The sequence below is a fragment of the Cyclopterus lumpus genome, chromosome 11 (assembly GCF_009769545.1).
Source record: "Cyclopterus lumpus isolate fCycLum1 chromosome 11, fCycLum1.pri, whole genome shotgun sequence".
NCBI classification, from domain to species: Eukaryota; Metazoa; Chordata; class Actinopteri; order Perciformes; family Cyclopteridae; genus Cyclopterus; species Cyclopterus lumpus.
In genome coordinates this window covers 3254430-3275341 of record NC_046976.1, presented here as the reverse complement: position 1 = coordinate 3275341, position 20912 = coordinate 3254430, and the positions used below count along the sequence as shown (strand labels likewise).

Here is a 20912-nt window from a genome sequence, read left to right as displayed (position 1 = left end):
CAGAAAAGGTTGTTGGGTACTATGGAAAAACTGTCCCTTGAGAATATTCTGTTGGCCTTAATACAATATTGTTTACATCCTATGTTCTCCTTAAATCATGTATTGTGGCATTTAATCCCTATTAAACCTACATTTTGTGTTTTTCCTTTGTTTCAAATATCTTGTCATTAAAGTCCGGGATCTAACTAGATGGGAATCTTTTTAGTGGTTGTAGTTTCCGTTGAAATTAATGTCATAATTCACGTTTTCTCAATCAATTAAAACCTTGCTGAGTATTTGAAGGTTGTGAGAATAAGAACAATTTCTATAGAACGGTTTAAGTTGAAGAGTCAAGTAATATGTATGTGTGTGTGTGTGTGTATATATATGTATATATATATATATATATATATATATATATATATATATATATGTGTGTGTGTATATATGTGTATACACGTGTGTGTGTGTGTGTGTGTGTATATATATATATATATATATATATATATATATATACATGCACATATAAATAAAAGCTCTGGGCATCTATAAAACATGCTGCTTCCCAAGATAAAAGGGCCATAACGTCGAAGAGGATGATTTCCTTCCCCTTCAAAATAAAACTTCTGCCTGCACTTAAAAGCTTTGTTCAGAGGCTACACATTTCTATCACGTAAATAATAAATGACAAATAAAACAATTCTCTTTTTTTCACGGTAATATAATTTATTGTAGGGAATCATTTTTCAACATTCATTTTCTTTCTAAATGTTTCAAAATCAGTTTTCATTAAACAACATTCTACCAATAACTGTTTTGTTTGCTAATGCTAGTTTGCCTGATCTCATTTCAGACAATTATATGATTAACTCTTTGCCCATATTAGTACTAGCTTACCTAATTTAATTTACGCATTGTCAGCATTGTCCTTAATACCATTTTTAGACAAAAACACTTCTTTTATTCTAAAGAATCTCAAACCGGAAGTACTTTTATAAGGTCTCCTCGCTTGACAGCCGGAAGTTCAACTTGCTGATAGCGCTGGTTCACTTTCTGTAAACACTCTGAACGTGCGGCAGATTGTTATTCTCTGTCTGAGTGAACTGTGACGGAAAGCAGCGTTTTCAAGCTCCACGATGTCGGGGCACGGTCACGGGCACGGCAGTGGGTGCGAGGCGGAGCACGAGCCCGCGGAGAGGGGCCTGGAGTACGGCCTGTACCGGCGGATCGACGTGGAGAAGCTGCAGTGCCTGAACGAGAGCAGAGAAGGGGACGGGAAGCTGGTGTTCAAACCGTGGGACCGGCGGAAGGAGCGGGACACGGTAAGGACGACACAGAGCCTCTACCGCAGTCAGCGTTCATGTGCTGGGCCCCGGTGGTCGAGAGAGGTCCTGCGGTGTGCGCCACTTGAGGTTACCGGCGCTTCTGTTGCGCACTTAGTAACTCCAACCAAATGTTTGATATCACTGAGGCTGCCGGAGTACATGAGGGCTGCAGTCCTGTCATCTCCTTTACTATTTGGGGTTGAAATCCAGTGATGGAATTTAGTTTTTACTCCACTAACGTTAGTCAGTTAAAGGCTACTTTACTTAACTCAGTCTGTATGTTTGAGATACTTGTACTTTTAGTTTGTAATGCTCCACTACAGTTCACAGGTAAATATATTACTGTTGCTTCACCACATTTATTAGACAATACCTAGTTACTTTCCAAAATAAGTATTGAAAAAAAAGGGCATTTTCTTTTGCAGAAAAACTACTTTCACTTGAATTCGTTGTACATACTTTTGCTTTGAAAGAACGTTTTTTTTACTTGTAATGGAGCATTTTTATTTTATGGTTGTACTTTTATTGAAATTAATTCTTATTTCCCCCACTGTTGAAATCATAAACATGATGTTAATATTAGTATTTTACAGTATTGATATTCTGGTATGTCACAATATTGCAAATATTGCCCAGTACTGATTGCTCATAATAACATAGTTGTGGCCCTAAAACCAGTCAAACCAGTATCCCAATCTGATAATGTCTCATGGCACATTAGAGTGTTTGGTTTGTTGCTGCTCTGATTACCCAGAGGGAAGTCACATTTGTTTGTCTGTTTTCTTTTAGTATGTCGAGAGTGATGCAGATGAAGAGCTGCTGTTCAACATCCCGTAAGTCCTTAAATCATCATCATCATCATCATCATCATCATCATATAGAGCCTGAACTTGAACCTTTTCTGCCGAATGAACAGATTTTCCCCTGTAATTTCAGACCAAAACGGTGCTAGTTCTACTTTCATTTGAGTTGTTTAATAATTCAGCTTTCATCTCTTGTGACAGCTTCATGCCGTTCACAGCACCCTATCGTTGTTGTTTTCTCTTGATAGCATCTCTTTAGGATTAATTTTTGTTCCGCCCCGTCGCATCAAAGATAGCGGCTACAAGAAACCCTGTCATCTCTTTCAGTTTTACAGGCAGCGTGAAGCTGAAAGGCGTCATCATCTCTGGGGAAAATGACGACTCTCATCCAGCTGAGGTCCGACTGTGAGTGTCTGCCCATCGCGTCTCGCGTTGGACGCATTCTAAAGTTTTCTATCCTTTCCCTCGCTCGAGAGCAGCAACCGCATGAACTAGCTTTTGTTTTTGTTTCTTTCATTCCAGGTACAAGAACATCCCCCACATGTCCTTCGATGACACCGGCAGAGAACCCGAGCAGGCCTTCAGACTCAACAGAGACCCTGATGCTGAGCTGGAGTATCCGACAAAGTGAGAGCATGAACAGTTTAAAAAAAAAAAAAAAAACCTTTGTGCTTTCACACAGGAACCGTTGGACCCGTCAGGTTCCCAAATCAACACTTTCCACCGGCCTTCTTATGAGATGATGCCAGTTAGCGGTGCATTCAAGAAATCTGCAGTTTAAGAAAATGTTATTGGTATTATTCGATAATTACTGCAAGCTTGTCCTATAGTTTCCTGTTAGTTTTAGTTATCGGTACATCCAAAATATGCTGTTGGCACAAATGTTGAACATTGTATCTTTAAGTGACAAATCTAACTTGTCGCTTTTATTGTGAAATCCCCCCCGAGACAATTTTCCAATGATTTCAGATTTGCTTGTGATTGTTGAGACGAGAGATGAAGACAGAGAAGTGATGAAGCAATGTAGCTTGTAAGTTGGATGCTTGATGACATGAAGTGTTCAAACCACAAGTGGAAGCAACTCTTCTGTTTGCCTCCATGTGTCACGCTTGCCTCCGCTTGTACGCCCCCCCGTGTGCGAGTTTCTACTCGCCGCTTTACAGTTTAGCGTTACCTCCGAGTCTGAGTGCATTCCCGAGCTGCTGTCTCAAAAGGTCTCTCCCGTTGTGTGTCAAATTTCCCAGGATCGCCCGTTTTTCCAACGTGCAGCACCTCTCCATCCACATTTCCAAGAACTTTGGATCGGAGAGCACCCGGGTCTACTACATCGGTCTGAGGGGAGAATACTCAGAGGTCAGTCTGAGTTACAGCCTTTTTAATCCTCAATCCTGTCTGTCGGCTCCTCTTTTTGTCTTTATATTCTATAATACTGTAGATATCAATGAGGGACGTGACATCCTCCTCAATGACCGTTCAGTGAAATCAAACACCTCTAAAGTATCAATAAAACCTTCATGTTGGGAGGGTTTCTTGCAGGGCTGTTCTTTTAGTGTTAGCTAGGTGGACCTAACTGGCGGGTGTTATTAATCTTCACAATGTTCCCGTCTCCAGTGTGTCCAGCACGAATAAACCCATAAAGATCCGTATTTCTTTCCCTCAGTTGTCCAATGGTTTGTTTGTGCGTCAGATCACAACTACATTGAAAGGAGACATTATTTTTGACCCGAGGGCAGCAGATTCTTTCCCAAAATATGTTGGTGTTTGTCTGGTATGACTCCAGTTTCCAGTCCGCTCTCCAAAGAGTTTTTTTGCGTGTCCTTCCGTTGCTGTTGTGGCGACAAGCTGTGTTAGCTCTTCAGATAGTCAGAAGACATTTTTAGGCAACCAAAATAACCTAAAACCTAATAATTAACCTGACAAAGCCCCACCCCCTAAAGCATACTCCGCTTTATGGTCTATTTTATTCTAAAAAGACCATCATTTAATAAATGAACATCACGCTGTATTGAAGAAGACTTGAAACTAGAGATTGAGACCATGAACTCATGTTTACAATGTTTACTGAGGGAATAAATCAAGAGAGAAGTAGAGTCATTTTCTCAAAGACTTCTATACAACCAGAGGAGTCGCTCCCTGGTGGTCAGCAGAGAGGATGCAGCTTTAAGACGTTCAGACACGGGTTGTTGTGACTGCAGCACTGATACGGTCAACCTTTTAGAATTACTGCCACTCTCCCATTGTGTTTTGAATGACTGAAGTCGACAGGGTATTATATACACAAATGGCCATTGTGTATAACCATGTTTTTTTAAATATATATATATATATATATATATATATATATATATATATATATATATATATATATAACATATAACATATTTTTTTTGTATTTATTTATTTATTTATTATATCTGAATGTGTGGGAAGTTGACCTGTCTTTCTCTTTAGGCTCACAGACATGAAGTGACAATCTGCAACTACGAGGCATCGGCCAACCCTGCAGATCACAAAGTGGAGAGCATCATCCCACAAACCAACTTCATTTCCTGAAGAAGCTCCAGAGAGTCGGAAGGAAAAGAGAGCAGAAGAGGGCTTCTTTGCCGTCTGCTGGCTTGTCATTGACAAAATAAGGTCTAAGAGGAATTCCACGCTGCGTAGCAGGCTGGTTCAGGCTTGACCGGTGACTTGGGCGCTGTACTCTGAAGACCAGAAGTGTCTTGAAGTGCCATGTTATTGCTCTGTTTTCTATGGCAATTAAGAGTGAAGGCTTAATGTGGGCAAAAAGCTTAAAATTAAATGCATGTAACATTTGACACTCAGATAAAGTCTGTTATCAGTTTAACCTGCTTAGTCATGTCTCACGATATCCCCCACTTCAATAAAGGGACAGCTGCTTTCAAATAAAGCACAGCGAGCTGGAAGTAAAGCAAGTGATGTTACTCTTTGATTAAACGACTAAAAGGTTGCCATGTTTAGAGTCTGGATTCGTGGTTTGCTTAACGCAAGGATTTTTAGGTATGAAACATTAAGAAACTTAATTTGCTCACAACAATCTGCATAGAGAAAGATACAGAGTGAGAAAAAACACTGGATACAGAAGCACTTTCTTAAATGCCTAGAAATGAACATATTTCCAATACAACTACATTATTTGCTGTTTATAAAGCCAACAGTTGTCCGCTGACAAGTGCTGGATATTTTCTGCCACCTGGTGGTTTATTATGTGGTCTTACCTGGTTCTCTCTCTCAGCCGATATGCTCTATTTGTCTTTCCTTGGTTTATCTCTGAAGAGATGAGTTCCCAGGAGCTGCATGTTGCGGTCACACAATTAATAATAGTACACTTGCTGTCATGCGAAGGGAGTGGAGGGATTGAAGGGAAGTGTGTTTCAATTGAGACTCCGGCTTGGACCAAATCCAAAGCATCCTGCAGTAGAGTTATGCAAACAGACTGAGGTGTGATTCCTCCACGATAACACTGAAATGCAAACAGGTTATTTAAGAAATAATGCAATATCGAAGAATTATTCGTTTTATGCTTAACATGCATACAATATATTATGTAATTCTGTAATGTAGATATTTAGAGTCAACATATAATTAGAACAATTATGTCTTCCTTTTATTAGCTCACATTTCTTTTGGATTTAAAAAAAAAAAAAAGCAAATATTGTTTACAGGAATATACATTTATTTGTCTTTAAAGGATCAGTTCATACAATTGGGTCAATCCTCACTTTCCTCTGGTGGTACGTACATATATATTAGTATCAACAAGTTATATACAGTACGTGGGGTGACAGAGCCTTCTCTATATCTGCCCCCTCACTCTGGAACTCTCTCCCCAAACTCATCCGAGACTTTACATATTCAAATCGCAAATCAAAACCCACCTGTTCAGAACTGCTTTTAATGGCTGATTGTTTGCTCTTTGTTCTTATTATTTTTATTTATTAGGGTCCGAGCAACTGAAAAAGTCTCTATTTGTTTTACCTGTAATTTGAGTTCTTCTTATTTTTTTAGCTTTAAGGATGTTATAATTATACCACGAGTACCACGAAAAGAGCTATATCAATTAAATGCATTATTATTATTATATATGGAGAACTCAGTTGTCCACCTCTACTCTGATATGATCATCCAGAAGTCATTAATACCGGTGTTTCAATGCTGTAGCAGACAAAAAAATGTAATTAAAGTTTGGCAGTTCAGTTTCCATGTGTGACATACTTTCTTGACTGTCCGTTTAATAAACAAAAATAACAAATGAAACATTCCTATGGTAGAATCTTAATCTAAAACGTTGAAATTGATGTATAAAGTAGCATATAGTTAATGAGTAAATATACTTTACTTCAACCACTGTATATTTATCACACATATATATATATATATATATATATATATATATATATGTATAATGTTTTTGTTATGATATTTAGATTTTACCAAGTAAGAAATAAGAGAATAAGATTGTATACGTCCAATGAGAGAAGGGCGTTGTAATTTGATGACGTCACAACGCTCCGTCTCCGCCCCCAGCTTGTGTGCAGCCAGTACCGGAAGTTCCGTTCCGTCGCGAACTGGGACAGCAAGCGGTAAGTGTAGTACATTTATATTAGCTAGCGGGCCGCGACTGTAAATCTAAACCACTTTATCCCGGTCCAAACTAATTATTAGTAGAACATTTTGTTGCTTAAGATGTCTTCTAAAAAACGGCCTGGGTTAGAGGTCCGAATCTGATTCGCAGCGTTAACCTGAGGTAGACGGAGAGACACCGGCAGAAGACAATACAATGTGTGTGTGAGCGCGCCCAACGTTAACGTTAGCTAGCATCTCTACTACCACTAACGTTAGCCCTGGTTAATGTGTAGCTGTGTGTTTGTGTGTGTGCGCGCGCGCGCCTGTGTGTATGCTGCCAGATAAACCAAGATTAAAGCCGGCCGCAAGGGTTGGGAGTTAGTCATTTTTGGGGCAACAGAAGCACCGCTGAATGCCATCACTACAGAGGAGGAAGGGTCGAATAACAAAGCTACAATTCATTGTCTACTTCCTCTTCGACACCACCCGCTTCAAACTAGCAATATATTTTATTTTTATATAACTGTTTTAAGCCTCACTGTTTGTACTTTTCTCTCTCGCCTGCGGTGTGTTTCTACATCAGCTCGCTAGTAGCCAAGCTGTTAACCTCCAGCAGCAGCAGGCGGAGAGCAGAGTTAGCTGCTGCTGGTGTGTGGGTATGGGAGGAGAAAGAGGGAGCGGGGGGGATGGCGCCTGTCACTCATTGCCGCATATTATCCTGTTTGCCAACCATCCGTAGCCACTGAGCAAAGAGCTGTCTGAATGCAGCAGCCTGGTGCTCGCTTCAGTCGTTTGACACACACACACACACACACACACACACACACACACACACACACACTGCAGCACGACTCTTTTACGTTATACTTAATTGTAATTTGATTTCGCAACCAAAGTTTCGCTTTTTGTTTGTTAATGACTAAAATGGTTAGACAATTTAGAGAATAATTCAGACAATCTTCATAATCTATTTAATTTATAATCCCAATGTGAGGATTTTCCGCTTTTCTTTGTTATACATACATTTTGAATAAAGTATTTGTCGATTTTAGACAAAATAAGCAATTTTGATATTTTACTACGGGCTCAGAGATGCATTTTATAGACCAATCGCTTAATCACAAACATAATTAACAGAAAATGAAAATAATCATCACAATCAAAGCCTTAATGCAGCCTATGATATCAGGAGACTCCTTAAGATATTAGACCATAAAATAAACAATATTCAGCAGTTCTTCCAAGAAATCTTGAAGTCTTCCCTGCCAACTGAAGTTGGTGCATTTTCATCCACCGTTTTAAATATTTATCATTACCAGCAAATGGTTGTGGAAAATACAGGGTTTTTGCTGCATCCATTTAGTGCACAGTGAGGTTATAAATTACATTGAATTTGAACAAGTACTGATTTAAGTTGTTTTTTTAGACCCAGCCTGAATTGAACAAGGTGCACACAATGTGACACTATTTTTAACCAGTAGCCTCCTCCAGAAGCCTTAGAGAGTGAGCCATTGTTTCTTGGAGTTCCTAAAAAAACCACACATTTTTTCTTCTCCTCGGCTGGTACTGTGGGTTACAGGTTGTTGTGAGTCTGCTGGACTAGCAGGTGGAGGAGGAAACAACAGAGTATTAATGAGATTAATCACCTCTTTGCGTGTTCTCCCATGTTTCAAGAGCTTGTTAGAACAGATTGTCTGATGTTCTCACGCCTTCTCCATCTTATTTTATGATCCCTTTGTGTCCATCACTCGACCTCTCGTGAGGCCTGCTTTTAGTCATGTTATCTCAGTGGCACGGTCTGTTCCAACTCAGGGCCGTATTGCAGCTAAAAGACATTTTTCTGAAAATATAAATGTTTTAACACTGAATTAGAATTTGGTGACAATGAATGCCCATCTTGTGATGCACATTTTAATCGCATCACATTTTTTGTTTGTGTCAAAGCATTCAGATTGTGGAAAGAGAGCTCACGTCTCTTAATTTACAGTGCCAATCCAACCGTTACAGAATACATAACTACAAGTAAAAGTCCTGTATTTGAAATCCCACTTAAGTAAAGGTACAGAAGTATTATCAGCTAAGTGTACTAGTAGTGCAAGTATTTCTTCTGCAGAAAAATGGCTCTTCTTACAGATATTTTATTATATCTGATATTGTTAGATTATTAATACTGATTGATCAGTGCATTTTGGTGTTGCAGCTCCTCGAGTTGGAGCTAGTTTGAACTTATATACAGTCCAGTGATTCCCAACCTAGGGCTCAGGCCCCTCCAACGGGTCACACAATGAATGTGAAGGCTCATGACATAGCTAATGGGAGAGGAAAGAAGAAAATAAACTCTAATACATTCATTTATATTTCCTTACCTATTGGGTAATTTAACCTTTTTTTCTTTTTTTTTTATTATCTGCAAACAGTTGAAATATAAATTAATTAAACGAAAATGGAAATACTCAAGTAAAATACAAGAATTGTACTTCAACCGACTGGAGTAAATGTAACATTACGCCTGTGGAAAATGTCCTTTTTGCTGCTTAAAGATTCCTAGCGTAACTTTATACAGTACTGAAAGAGACCACTTCCTAGTGCTTAACCTCACCCATTTATTAATGAACTATTACTCATTTATCAAGGCACCGGATGAGAGGCAAAAATAGCCTTCTTTTGTCCCCACTTTGGGCGCTTGACTCTCCACTTCCACATATTTTAGCTGTGAATAAGACTTTCAGATGACAATTTGTTAGCACTGAGAGCACAGGCAGAGCTGAGCAGCAGCATTTAGCTGCTCGCCCATAACGGCGGAGGAATTTTAACACCCGTAGAGTATAATCCCGCTCAAGGTTTAAACATTAACCGTTGTCTGTCATTTTGTCTCCCCATCGCCTGTTTACCAATCAGGCAGCGCGTCACCTTGACCCGCCCGTCCCGCCATGCCTCAGTCTTTCCAACATCGACGGAAAGCGAAAGGGCATTAAGGCTTTTACTGCTCGACGTTACTGTAAATCTGATTTCATGTCTGCTAACGATGGCTGACTCACAGGGAATGGCCGTCTGCAACCGGGTTGTAGAGTACAGTAGAGGGGAGCGGGAATGCGTTTTATTTAGTTAATAAATCTGGTGACTTGCTGACACTCGCAAACATGCATAACTCATGACTGCTGTTTTTAGGTTCAGCAGAAGCTTCATTATGCAGTTTTTTGTGTATAAGTGGTATGTTCAGCTTTGTTGTTCCTGTCTGCGGACTGAATGGCTGCACTGTTAACCAGCCGGAGTTGTAACTCAGAGAGCTGTTCATTGTCACATTTAGTCCTCAAACTACGTGACAGATGGGACTTTCCATTATTTGTGTCTGCATGTAACCTATTTTCGATGAGCTCCACTTATTCCAAAGTTTGAATACATTGTCGATTTGAAAGATCTTTATTTTATTTATTTTTTTCAACCGGTTTGTATGAAGGAAGAGAACTGTAATAGCATATTTTTATACTTCAACAAAAGAGAATTGTATACATTACAGTTATTGTTCTTGAGGTAAGCCAGCCATTTCCTGCATTAACATCAAATGTAATGTATAGTATGGACTTTCTATGATAATAATTTACACTGCGACGATTGGTGATTAAGTGATTAGTTGCACCAACAGAAAAGGAATCGTCAATAGAGTCCGACATAAATTATATATATGTTATCTATTCATCTTTACACAAGCACAGCATCTTATCAATAATCTCGATACCGCTTGATCGGCGGCGCTAGGGCGTTTTATAAACTATCGCCATCGGCAAAATTGAACATGCGTTACTGTTTAGCATAATGAGGGCCCCTTTTGCTGAAAATGTATGCATGGGATCAACTGCTGATAATAACTGAAACGACTGTTAAATACCCAATGAAATCGCACTAATACTTTGAGACTGGGAGCATGACAGACTTTAATTAAAGTTTTAGAAATGTATTATTTATATAGATATATTTGTAGAATATACCTTCTATGGAAAAACCGTCAGCGCATTATTATGGCGATAGGTTGAGCTAAAATATACGGCCCTGAAAAACAGCTATTTTACAACAGGTGGACAAGTCATATCTGCCACATTTTCTGTTTATTTGTCGCCCAGTTTTCTTTCAAATGTATAATGCAACAATAGCAGACCTTGATAGGCACTAGGGTTGCACCATGTACCGATACTAAAAAGGTACCGCGGTACCATTACGTTCAAAACGATGCGGTTTTGCATATTTATAGTATCGATACTTTATTAAAATAGCCCGCGATCAGAGCGGATGCACTGCTCCACTTCTTTAATGCTGCCCAGCGATTTGACTGCAAGGGGGCGGGACTGTGCAGCGCTCACACACTAACAGGTAGCGTGCTCTCACTCAGTTATCGCTGGGGAGACAACATGGCGTCACATGTAGGCGACTTTTTGTATAACAAAAAAAAAAGATGCGGAAAGCCACTGACAGTGAAGGAAGGCCCACTGACATACAGACAGTGAAGGAAAGCCCACTGACACACAGACAGTGAAAGAAGGGCCACTGACAGACAGGGAAGGCCACTGACATACAGACAGTGAAGGAAGGCCCACTGACATACAGACAGTAAAGGAAGGCACACTGACATACAGACAGTGAAGGAAGGGCCACTGACAGACAGGGAAGGCCACTGACATACAGACAGTGAAGGAAGGCCCACTGACATACAGACAGTAAAGGAAGGCACACTGACATACAGACAGTGAAGGAAAGCCCACTGACACACAGACAGTGAAAGAAGGGCCACTGACAGACAGGGAAGGCCACTGACATACAGACAGTGAAGGAAGGCCCACTGACATACAGACAGTAAAGGAAGGCACACTGACATACAGACAGTGAAGGAAGGGCCACTGACAGACAGGGAAGGCCACTGACACACAGACAGTGAAGGAAAGCCCACTGACACACAGACAGTGAAAGAAGGGCCACTGACAGACAGGGAAGGCCACTGACATACAGACAGTGAAGGAAGGCCCACTGACATACAGACAGTAAAGGAAGGCACACTGACATACAGACAGTGAAGGAAAGCCCACTGACACACAGACAGTGAAAGAAGGGCCACTGACAGACAGGGAAGGCCACTGACATACAGACAGTGAAGGAAGGCCCACTGACATACAGACAGTAAAGGAAGGCACACTGACATACAGACAGTGAAGGAAGGGCCACTGACAGACAGGGAAGGCCACTGACACACAGACAGTGAAGGAAGGGCCACTGACATACAGACAGTGAAGGAAAGCCCACTGACACACAGACAGTGAAGGAAGGGCCACTGACATACAGACAGTGAAGGAAAGCCCACTGACACACAGACAGTGAAGGAAGGGCCACTGACAGACTTAATTCCATGAATTAAGATCAAATATGAACTCTACAATTCCTCATACTTATGGAAGGAACTATGTAGTCATCTGGTCAGATACGGACAAAAGGCCTACATAGCCGTGTATAATCAATGCTATGATGGCACCATGTAGTTCTAATTAATATCTTGCTGGAGGCTAATCCTAATATTAATGCCATTTGTTAAGTGTTGAAAAAGCTGGGAAGGAACAAGCTGGTAAAAAGGGAACCATACAGATGTTTTATTTATTACTATCATAGATAAATATACCAGTATCATATCGAATTCTGGTATCGTATCGTAAGTATCGGGTATCGTGATATTTATGGCAGGTATCGTATCGAAGTTAGAATTTGGTATCGTGACAACCCTAATAGGCACTGGCTGATTAATCGGCTATCGGCTTTTTCCTCATCCAAACTATTGTCTTTAAATCGGCCTTTAAAAATCCACTTTCAGTCGACCTCTAATAGGGATCAATCAAATTGTTTCACTCATTGTTTTCTAAACATAGTAGAAGTAACTAAAGATAGTAGACGTAACTTTCAGTTCAAAACCTGTACACTGTTTTGAAATAACCTCAAACCTAATTTGAGGTTTCTGAAGTGCAGTGTCTATTCGGTCGACATGCGACACACTGTTGCGGAGTAGTTCTAATCTAATCTGATTCAATATGTTGAGGTTTCGGACTGTTGGCTGGACAAAACGAGCGAGATGGGATCCCTTGTGGTCTTGGATATATTGCACTGTTTCACTTACTTTTATTATTTTACAGGCTGGCTGAAAGATTAACTGAGAACAAACATGGCAGAGTGCACAGTTCACTTGTCCTGCAGATGAAGAAACCAGAGAAAACAAGTTAATACGTTGTAATTAAATAACTAAGTTGCCTGGTACATCATTTGAGTAAACCGATATTCATTTGTATTATTAAAAACATTGATCATGAATAGAAATGCTCCAGAACCACAGGTGTGAAGTTTGATCTCCGAGTAGATTCTTAAGTATCCCTTATCTGTCATGTGAATAGTCCCGTGGTTAATACCAAGGTTCTGGAAACTCTTGACATCACGTGGCGGGTTTTGCAAATTGCTTAAATAGTTCAATAGAGTTAAATAAAGCTCTTTGTTGGGCACATGACAGCGTATTTTATGTACTCAGTTGACCTTTTTCTTCTTCTTCTTCCCGTCCTCTCTTCTGTCTCCAGCACTTCTCACAGTGTATGTGTGGCAACAACATGTCTGTGCCGCTTCTCGCCGAGGCTGTGACGATATCTGGGATGGAGAAGGAGACCGCGGCAGTGAGTGCAAGCGCATATTGGGAGCGTCTTACGGTCATCGGGCAGTTGAGGGCTGGTGGGGGAGAGGTCACTTTTCATGACGCAAGGTTCCCTGTGGTCATGTTTCGTGGAGGAACAGGGAATAGCCTTGCTCCATTAAAACAAGTCGTTCTTCATTTAAAGGCGATGAAAACCTTTTGGCTTCTGATTCTCCAAGACGAGAATGCCAGAGACAGGACCGGCCTTTCCTCATATATCCAGAGTGGGTTTTTATTCGCCTTTCAGCATAATGTTATGGGTTGACTCATTGAAGTGGAATTATACTGTGGTACAAAGGCAATCATTTGAAAAAACTAACATTCAATTGATTAAGTTAGTTGTATTTAAATGCTGACAAAATCATGTTTGAAAAAAGTTTGAGGACCACCTAAACATTTGTTTAACATCACATTTATCATAATTTAACAACACACAAGGGGGTTATGCTTTCTTTTTTAAAGCGTTTTAAGCGTTTAAATATCTATTAAATATAAATGTTCATAGATTAGCGTTTTAATAAATGTGGAATATTGACAGCCAGCAACGTTCTTCCTAATTATCTTTATGTATTTATTATTGTATTTGATCACTCTTAATTTAAGTTTCATCAATCTATAACATTTTGATTTCTTTTGTAATGAAAAAATAGGTTTTCTGGAAAATATTAAAAAAAATACCACACCCTAAAAATCACCGTGCACACTCCATGATTTAAATTGTCGCCCCACCACAGATCTCTAAAACCTGAAAGCTGCTAAAGTATGACCCATATAGATTGTTAGAGGTAATGATGACTAAAGCTACGGTCAGATGAAAGAAAGATGACGTACTTGTTGTAATTCCTTTCCATAGTTAATCAAATTAATCCTGTCCCATAGTATTATGAAGTATTATGTTTTCAGCGTTTGATAAACCCTCAAGCTCATTGATCTGTGACTCAATCTGGACTTCCTGGATTGTATCTGAACATCTTTTCTGAAAACCACGAGCTAAAATAAGGCTACATAAAAAAAAAAAAATAGTCCTCCTTTATTCGTAAAGCTTCCAGAAAAGCCAGATTTATTTTGATTATGATCAAATGTACACAATGCTTATATTTCATCACAAACTCCTCAATCTGATTTTTTTTAAGTTACTAGGACAAAAAATAAAATGTTGGACCTTTCTAAGAACAGTGAACACCAACATCACCCTTTAACGACAAATTTTAAATATTCAGCCTTTTTCAGTACATAAAAAAAATCCCAATAAAGCATCCAAATAAACACTATTTCTTTATGATGTTAGGCCACACCTGTAGCAGGATGTGAGACAAGTACAGTAGATGCTCAGCTTGCTTTGAGTGTACAAATGAAAGGCGTTGTCAGGTACAGTACACCAGGATCAAAGCTGTCACCGGGCAAACCCTACATGGATCTCTGCGTGTGTTTTGATCTTTGCAAAGACAGCCGAGTCTGATTTCCAGCCAGCGAGCACCGAATTGCCAGCGTTCTAGATTGTTATTCCCTTTCATGGTTTCTCTGCAGGGAGCAGTGTGTGTGGAAACTGGCAGGGAGAGCTTATCTTATCAAGAATTGTAGATTGGCCCCGGTTTTCCTCTGTTTTGGAACAAGTATGCAACACTTATCTGTAGTACTTTGTGTACTACAAGACAGACATAATGGGAGGAGTTGTCTTCAAGTACCATAGAGGGTTTTATTGTGGGCTCTTCCCTTTGAATGTGTCCAAAGTGATGGAGTCTAAATATCTTTGAATCCACATTTGGTTTCTTTGGGTATAATTTGAATATTTAAAGAGTTCTAATATCTAAAGAGACAGTTCTAACAAGTTTTTCTTTATTTTTTTTCATATCTCTGCTGCAGGTGATCTTCCTTCATGGGTTAGGAGACTCAGGGTGAGTTATGTTTTACTCTTTATTCATGTTGTGAACATCTCTTTCCATGCCGACCTCAGTGAAAGATTTAATAAGCCCGTTTTCATGTTTTCTGTATTCGTTATATGTCACACTTTGAACGTATATTTGAACAATGTCAGAGCAGACGCGCTTGCGTTTAGATAGATTTAGTCTTTTTATTAAATATTTCTTTGGAAGACAATGTTTCAAAGTAACTTTTCATACATGTGGAAAAGAATTACACGGCAGTCACTTTTGCCTCTGAGCTGGTGCTGCGTGCACACTGAAATCTTGACGGGGAGACAGAAAGTCCTTTTCTCTGAATGAGAAACGGTGTCTCCTTATGACAAACTGCCAAAGATGAGCCCAAGCGACCTTGTGTTGTCGACTCAAACAACGAGAAACCGTCATGGCTGCTAGTGGTGGAGACTGGGGGGGGGGGGAGAAGCACTTGTGGTTTGAAACGGTGGCACCGTGTTTAGAAGTAGTCAATAAAAGTAAGTAAATAGCAAAGCTGTGCCTTTTTTATATTAATACAAATACACAGATTACAGAATCCATTGTTTTATTAGTCATCCGCTTATAAAGATCAATTTGACCTGTGTGTTGTTGTGAGAACACTGCACATAAAGTCATTCTGTACAGTGAAGTAACAATAACAAAAACACATCTTTGACTCTGAATGACAAATGAAATGTGTAATCTTTTTATTTTTAATATTTATCAACTGTATTGTTTTTTGTATCTTGTCTTAGATGTTGGTATTCATGACCTCGGTACTTCTGAAATCCTGGCTAGAGGCGTCTTAAATTTACATTTGGCTTTATTTTTCTGAAATAGCTGTTTGAACCGCCCGAAATACCCAAAGTGGCGCTGAGTGTAAATGCGGCTAATTGATGTCCTCATTCATGTCGTTGAATTTTAGAATAGACCACTAAGAACGCAATGAAAGACTAATTCAAAAAGCTCTCAAACCAGCACTTGTCGGCTGAGTCACTTAATCAGCTGTTAAATCGTATCAGTAGGGGATCAAAAATATCCCCTTTGGTGGGTGTTGAGTACCTAATTGTACCTCCAGTCGAGGCCACATACTCACTCAACAACACCCTCTGTTGTAAAGAGACACAAAGAGCTTCTTTCTCTCTGCTTTTTGTCAGGCATGGGTGGGCAGACACTTTGACCGGGATCCAGCTGCCTCACGTTAAATTCATCTGCCCCCACGCGTAAGTCTGTTTCTGTTTCTCCAATTCCTCCCGTCATATTTTATTCCACCAAAGACTGTCGCTTGTCAGCAGCGGAGGAAAGCTAACGTCTTTTTCTTGGTGCGGTGGAGCATATCACCTCTCGCTCTTTTTGTTTTTGTTTTAGTACATCAGAATGCAAAATCCGCTTCAAACCAATAATCTGTAATCATGTCTTGTTGAGTGAATAAATCAATGCTCCAACATTTGGCTGCTGGTAATGGTCTCCTACGCTGACATGTCACGTTTACATCCCCCCCCCCCCCCCCCCCCCCCCCCCCCCCCCACAGGCCCCCGATCCCCGTCACACTCAACATGAAGTCGATGATGCCCGCGTGGTGAGTTGGCGTGATGAAACAGACAGGCCTTTTATTGTTATAGCCCAAGACTGGATGCCATTGTTTCCCTGGAAACCGCGAATAGGCTCCCTGCATCGGCAATACCGCGCTTGTATCTATTGATTTCCCTTAAACTCCTCGCCTCCTGTGTGTGTGTGCAGGTTTGACCTCATGGGTCTCAGCCCCGACTGCCAGGAGGACGAGTCTGGAATCAAGAAGGCAGCAGACAGCAGTGAGTGAATGTGCTCCGTTAGTCATATTCACAATTATTATTATGAAATTATATTTACACTTTCACTTTTAAACAAAATAATTCACTTCATTAAAAAAGATGAGAGCTGTTAAGTAACACAAATGTATTCTTGCTTTCCTTCAGTCAAGGCCATAATCGAACACGAGGTCAAAAACGGGATCCCCCCCCACCGCATAATGCTGGGTGGCTTCTCACAGGTAGGACATCATGTCTTAGCATCGTGTTGTGAAAAGAATGCACGCATTAAACGCCTCTCACTCTCTCTCTCTCTCTGTCTGCTTCCTGCATTCCTCCTCAGGGCGGGGCTTTGTCCTTGTATACCGCCTTGACCTGCCAGCATCAGTTGGCTGGCGTTGTGGCTCTCAGTTGCTGGCTACCACTCCACAGGAGTTTCCCATCGGTACAGTCATAGTCTCACCGGGGACAAGTTTTATGGATCTTGTTCAAATGTCAAATCGGCTGCCTGAAGATTTTTCGCTTTTTGCGTATTGGAGTTTATTTAAGTTGGTGTTGTGTCGGTCCTGCAGGCGTCCAGTGGCCATAAGAACATCCCGATCCTGCAGTGCCACGGCGAGATGGACGCCATGATACCGGCGCACTTTGGCGCCATGACGGCAGAAAAACTCAAATTCATTGTCGACCCTCAGATGATCACCTTCAAAACCTACCCAGGGCTCCCTCACAGCTCCTGTCCTCAGGTAGTGTGTGTGTATGTGCGTGTGTTCCATCAAGGACGAGACAACAGTATAATTAGTTTGACCCGTCCCAACATCTACTTTGCTCTCTTGCAGGAGATGGCGGCGGTAAAGGAATTTATCGAGAAGTATCTGCCCCGAATCTGACCTCGCCTCACCCCCACTGTGACCTCTCCCCGAGACACTGGCCTCTCACCCTTGCTCTGCCATTCTCCCACAGGAAACAGCCATGAGCGACCCCCCCCCCCCTTATTCCCACACACATCGGCAAGATGTTAAACACACGCATGAAAACACGCACACGTTCGATAATCCGATAGATTCGACCCACACAGTCAAACAAAACATGTGCTTCTCTACGCAGTCCGACAACGCTCATACTGAAGCAAAGAAAACCACTGGTTTGATTCTAACACAATTAAGCGCTCGCACCCACAAGTCTTAGCCTTTCGGAGGGAGAAACACTGACTCGCACTATACATTCCTTTTGGTTATATTTATAATGCCTCCGTATGTCGCCTCCCCCCAACATCAGCTTCTCTCCGCTATTGTTTCATTTTGCTGTCACGTGCTCCAACGCTTCCACCTCCTTCATCGCTGCGTCAGTCTGGAGGTCATTTGGTGGGAAACCGACAAGCAGGTTGACACTTATCTGATACTGTCATACGAAGGCGCAGTCAGACCAGATTTCACCTCCCAATCACTTCGATGTGGGACCTGGCTGCCTGCTTTGGTTAAACTGGTACATCGGATGGCGTCAAAATTTCACGTGTCAAATTTTCAATTTAGTTAGTTAGTTTTCAATTAGTTAAAACTCATCATTCAGGAAATCTTGGCTGTTTTGTAGTCTTGCTTGCTAGCTGCTCGGTGAAATAAAAACCCTGCCCTCACCATTTCCTGGACCCTCCTGATTTTATTTTTGCTTCAGGTTGAATTCTGACTGTGATTTGCCTCCAGCTCTGGAGCCCCACGGGACTCTCTGACCAGGTACTGCTGGTTTTAGAGCTGGTTTCCTACCAACCCATCCATCCCAACGCATGACACATACACTGCAGCCTGTCTGGGTCTCTCATCGGTTATCTACCTACAGACAACCCCTTTTTCCCCCTTCTTTGTTAAATCTAAGTATCAACATCCACAAGGGCCTCGCATTTCTTTCTTTTTTTTTTAACGAGTGTGATAAAACATCGTGAAGTACATGAAGAAAATCCAATTGAAATAAAAGAAAACGTAACAATCGATGCTTTTGCCACCCTGTGCTGTTTATTTCCACGCTTCCTCGCCTGCATGTTCGTAACCTCTTTCTGCTTTACGTCATGCTTTTTGTAAAATTACCAGTTGATTTGTTTTTTGTTTACAAGTGTAGGCTTAAAGATGTATGAGTTGCATGAAATCAAACGCTCTAGATGGTTGCTGCTCTGACTGCACACACCACGAGTCGCTTCACTGTTCCTCCCACCGACTTTTCCTCTCAAAATCATTTTCTCCTCCCCCATTAATCTCAGTGGATTTTCAACGGTTTTGTTAGTTTTACACTCTGGGATAGAAACCTGATTCTTCCATATCTTCCACGACACCACAGCAGCCCTGAGTTTTATTCTTCAGAAAATATTCCCCCCTTTAGTAACTTCCTGTAATCCACTAATAGAACATGAAAGGTCCGATTCAAAGTGAAACCCAATGCTATAATAGTTCCCTACTTTAAAATACAATGGCTATACACTTGGAGGGCTTCGGCAAGAAGCTGTTCCAACGAAACCGAAGGGTGATTTTACAAATAATAATAAAAAAGTTAATCTTTAACAACGTGTGATCCTTGAACATAGGAGTGTAACTCTTGAGTAGTGTGTGTGCTTGAAAAAATATATATATATCAGGTGTTCTGCATTTTCCTTTTGTGAATGTTAATTTTGCTCTCCTCATGATTACTTGTTCTGTACTGCTGTTCTTAAGAGAAGGACATCTGTTTTGATTGTGGACAAATCAATGAATGTCTCGCTTACTCCTCAAGTCCTTTTATGTTTTCCCAACACTAAATCTCTGACGCTTCTCTTTATGTAGTTTATTTTTCTCCTCTTTGACACCATCGTCATCTCTTGTTTTTCTTTTGTTATTCCAACATTTCCAGCCTGTGACGACGTCGCACTGTCTTGTGTTTTCTCCTGGGTTGTATATTGTCATTGGTTACGTTTTTGCATATGTGTTTTGTTTATTGGACTTATGTTCGTTGTGTTTCGTCACTGTTGTCATCTCATCCTTTTTTTGTGTCTATAATGATGAGCATTACAAAAAAAGAAGTCTTCATTTTTTGTTTCCAAAACAACCCTATGCAGAATAAATGAAAATAAAAAGCCCATGGGATTTGAGCATCTTTTATTTGGTAATTTGGGTATGAGGAATATGAAAATTCAAACTTATTTACAAAATCCCCACAAAGAATCTGTTTTTATTTTATTTGTAAGCCTTTTAAAAAAGGTAGGAACAAGTCATTGTTTTAGATATCAAGTCTTAATGTTTATTATTTCATATTCATTATTCATGCATTGTTCAGTGCCACTTCAACATGGCAGACCCAAAAGACTTACAAATAGAAACACATTTGTGTCAATTAAGTTATTCCATCCCATTCGACTTCAAGTCCAAGTGCTCATGAAGGTCCAAGTAGTTTTTTTAAATTTTGTCAAACCTGAAATCGTTATATTTGTGATTTATGTCCAAAGCCCGGCCTTACAATGTCAACTAACAGGGTCAAAGGTTTGACCTCTTTGTTTAAATTGGCATAATCTTATCTCGGCAGACTTACCTACGGTCTATCCAATTAGCACATTTCTGAAACTACATCAATCAACATTTACACAAAAGGTTAGCAAAAGTTGATGAGTTTAAATGGCAAAACTCTTAATTAAAACTCAGATTAGTGAAAATCACTTCAGAAGTGAAACATCTACAATTGATGACCAACTTTGATGATGGGCGATAATATGGGTTTATACAAACAATGGTGCTTGCTCTAAGTTTGAAAACTAATGGGTGGTGAGGTTGTGTTTGGGGAAGCGGTGGGCTAAATAGCTCTTTTTGAACAATTTGTTAATG

At 40.4% G+C, this 20912-nt stretch overlaps 2 protein-coding genes across 2 annotated transcripts; both read left to right on the top strand.

Annotated features, from left to right (window-relative positions):
- Nucleotides 1–973: 973 nt before the first annotated feature.
- On the top strand, nucleotides 974–5075 carry pithd1 (PITH (C-terminal proteasome-interacting domain of thioredoxin-like) domain containing 1). The gene is made up of 6 exons (XM_034545925.1): nucleotides 974–1301; nucleotides 2094–2137; nucleotides 2435–2512; nucleotides 2630–2734; nucleotides 3352–3460; nucleotides 4559–5075. Exons 1-6 carry the CDS (start codon nucleotides 1116–1118, stop codon nucleotides 4658–4660), a joined length of 624 nt encoding a protein of 207 aa, XP_034401816.1. The 5' UTR covers nucleotides 974–1115; the 3' UTR covers nucleotides 4661–5075.
- A 1549-nt stretch (nucleotides 5076–6624) lies between these two features.
- Nucleotides 6625–20180, top strand: lypla2 (lysophospholipase 2). Its single transcript, XM_034544588.1, has 10 exons — nucleotides 6625–6708; nucleotides 13288–13380; nucleotides 15261–15292; nucleotides 16450–16515; nucleotides 16824–16871; nucleotides 17033–17103; nucleotides 17248–17321; nucleotides 17423–17524; nucleotides 17652–17822; nucleotides 17916–20180. The coding sequence occupies exons 2-10, from the start codon at nucleotides 13303–13305 to the stop codon at nucleotides 17964–17966; spliced, it is 693 nt and encodes a 230-aa protein (XP_034400479.1). The 5' UTR covers nucleotides 6625–6708; nucleotides 13288–13302; the 3' UTR covers nucleotides 17967–20180.
- The last annotated feature ends 732 nt before the right edge of the window (nucleotides 20181–20912 follow it).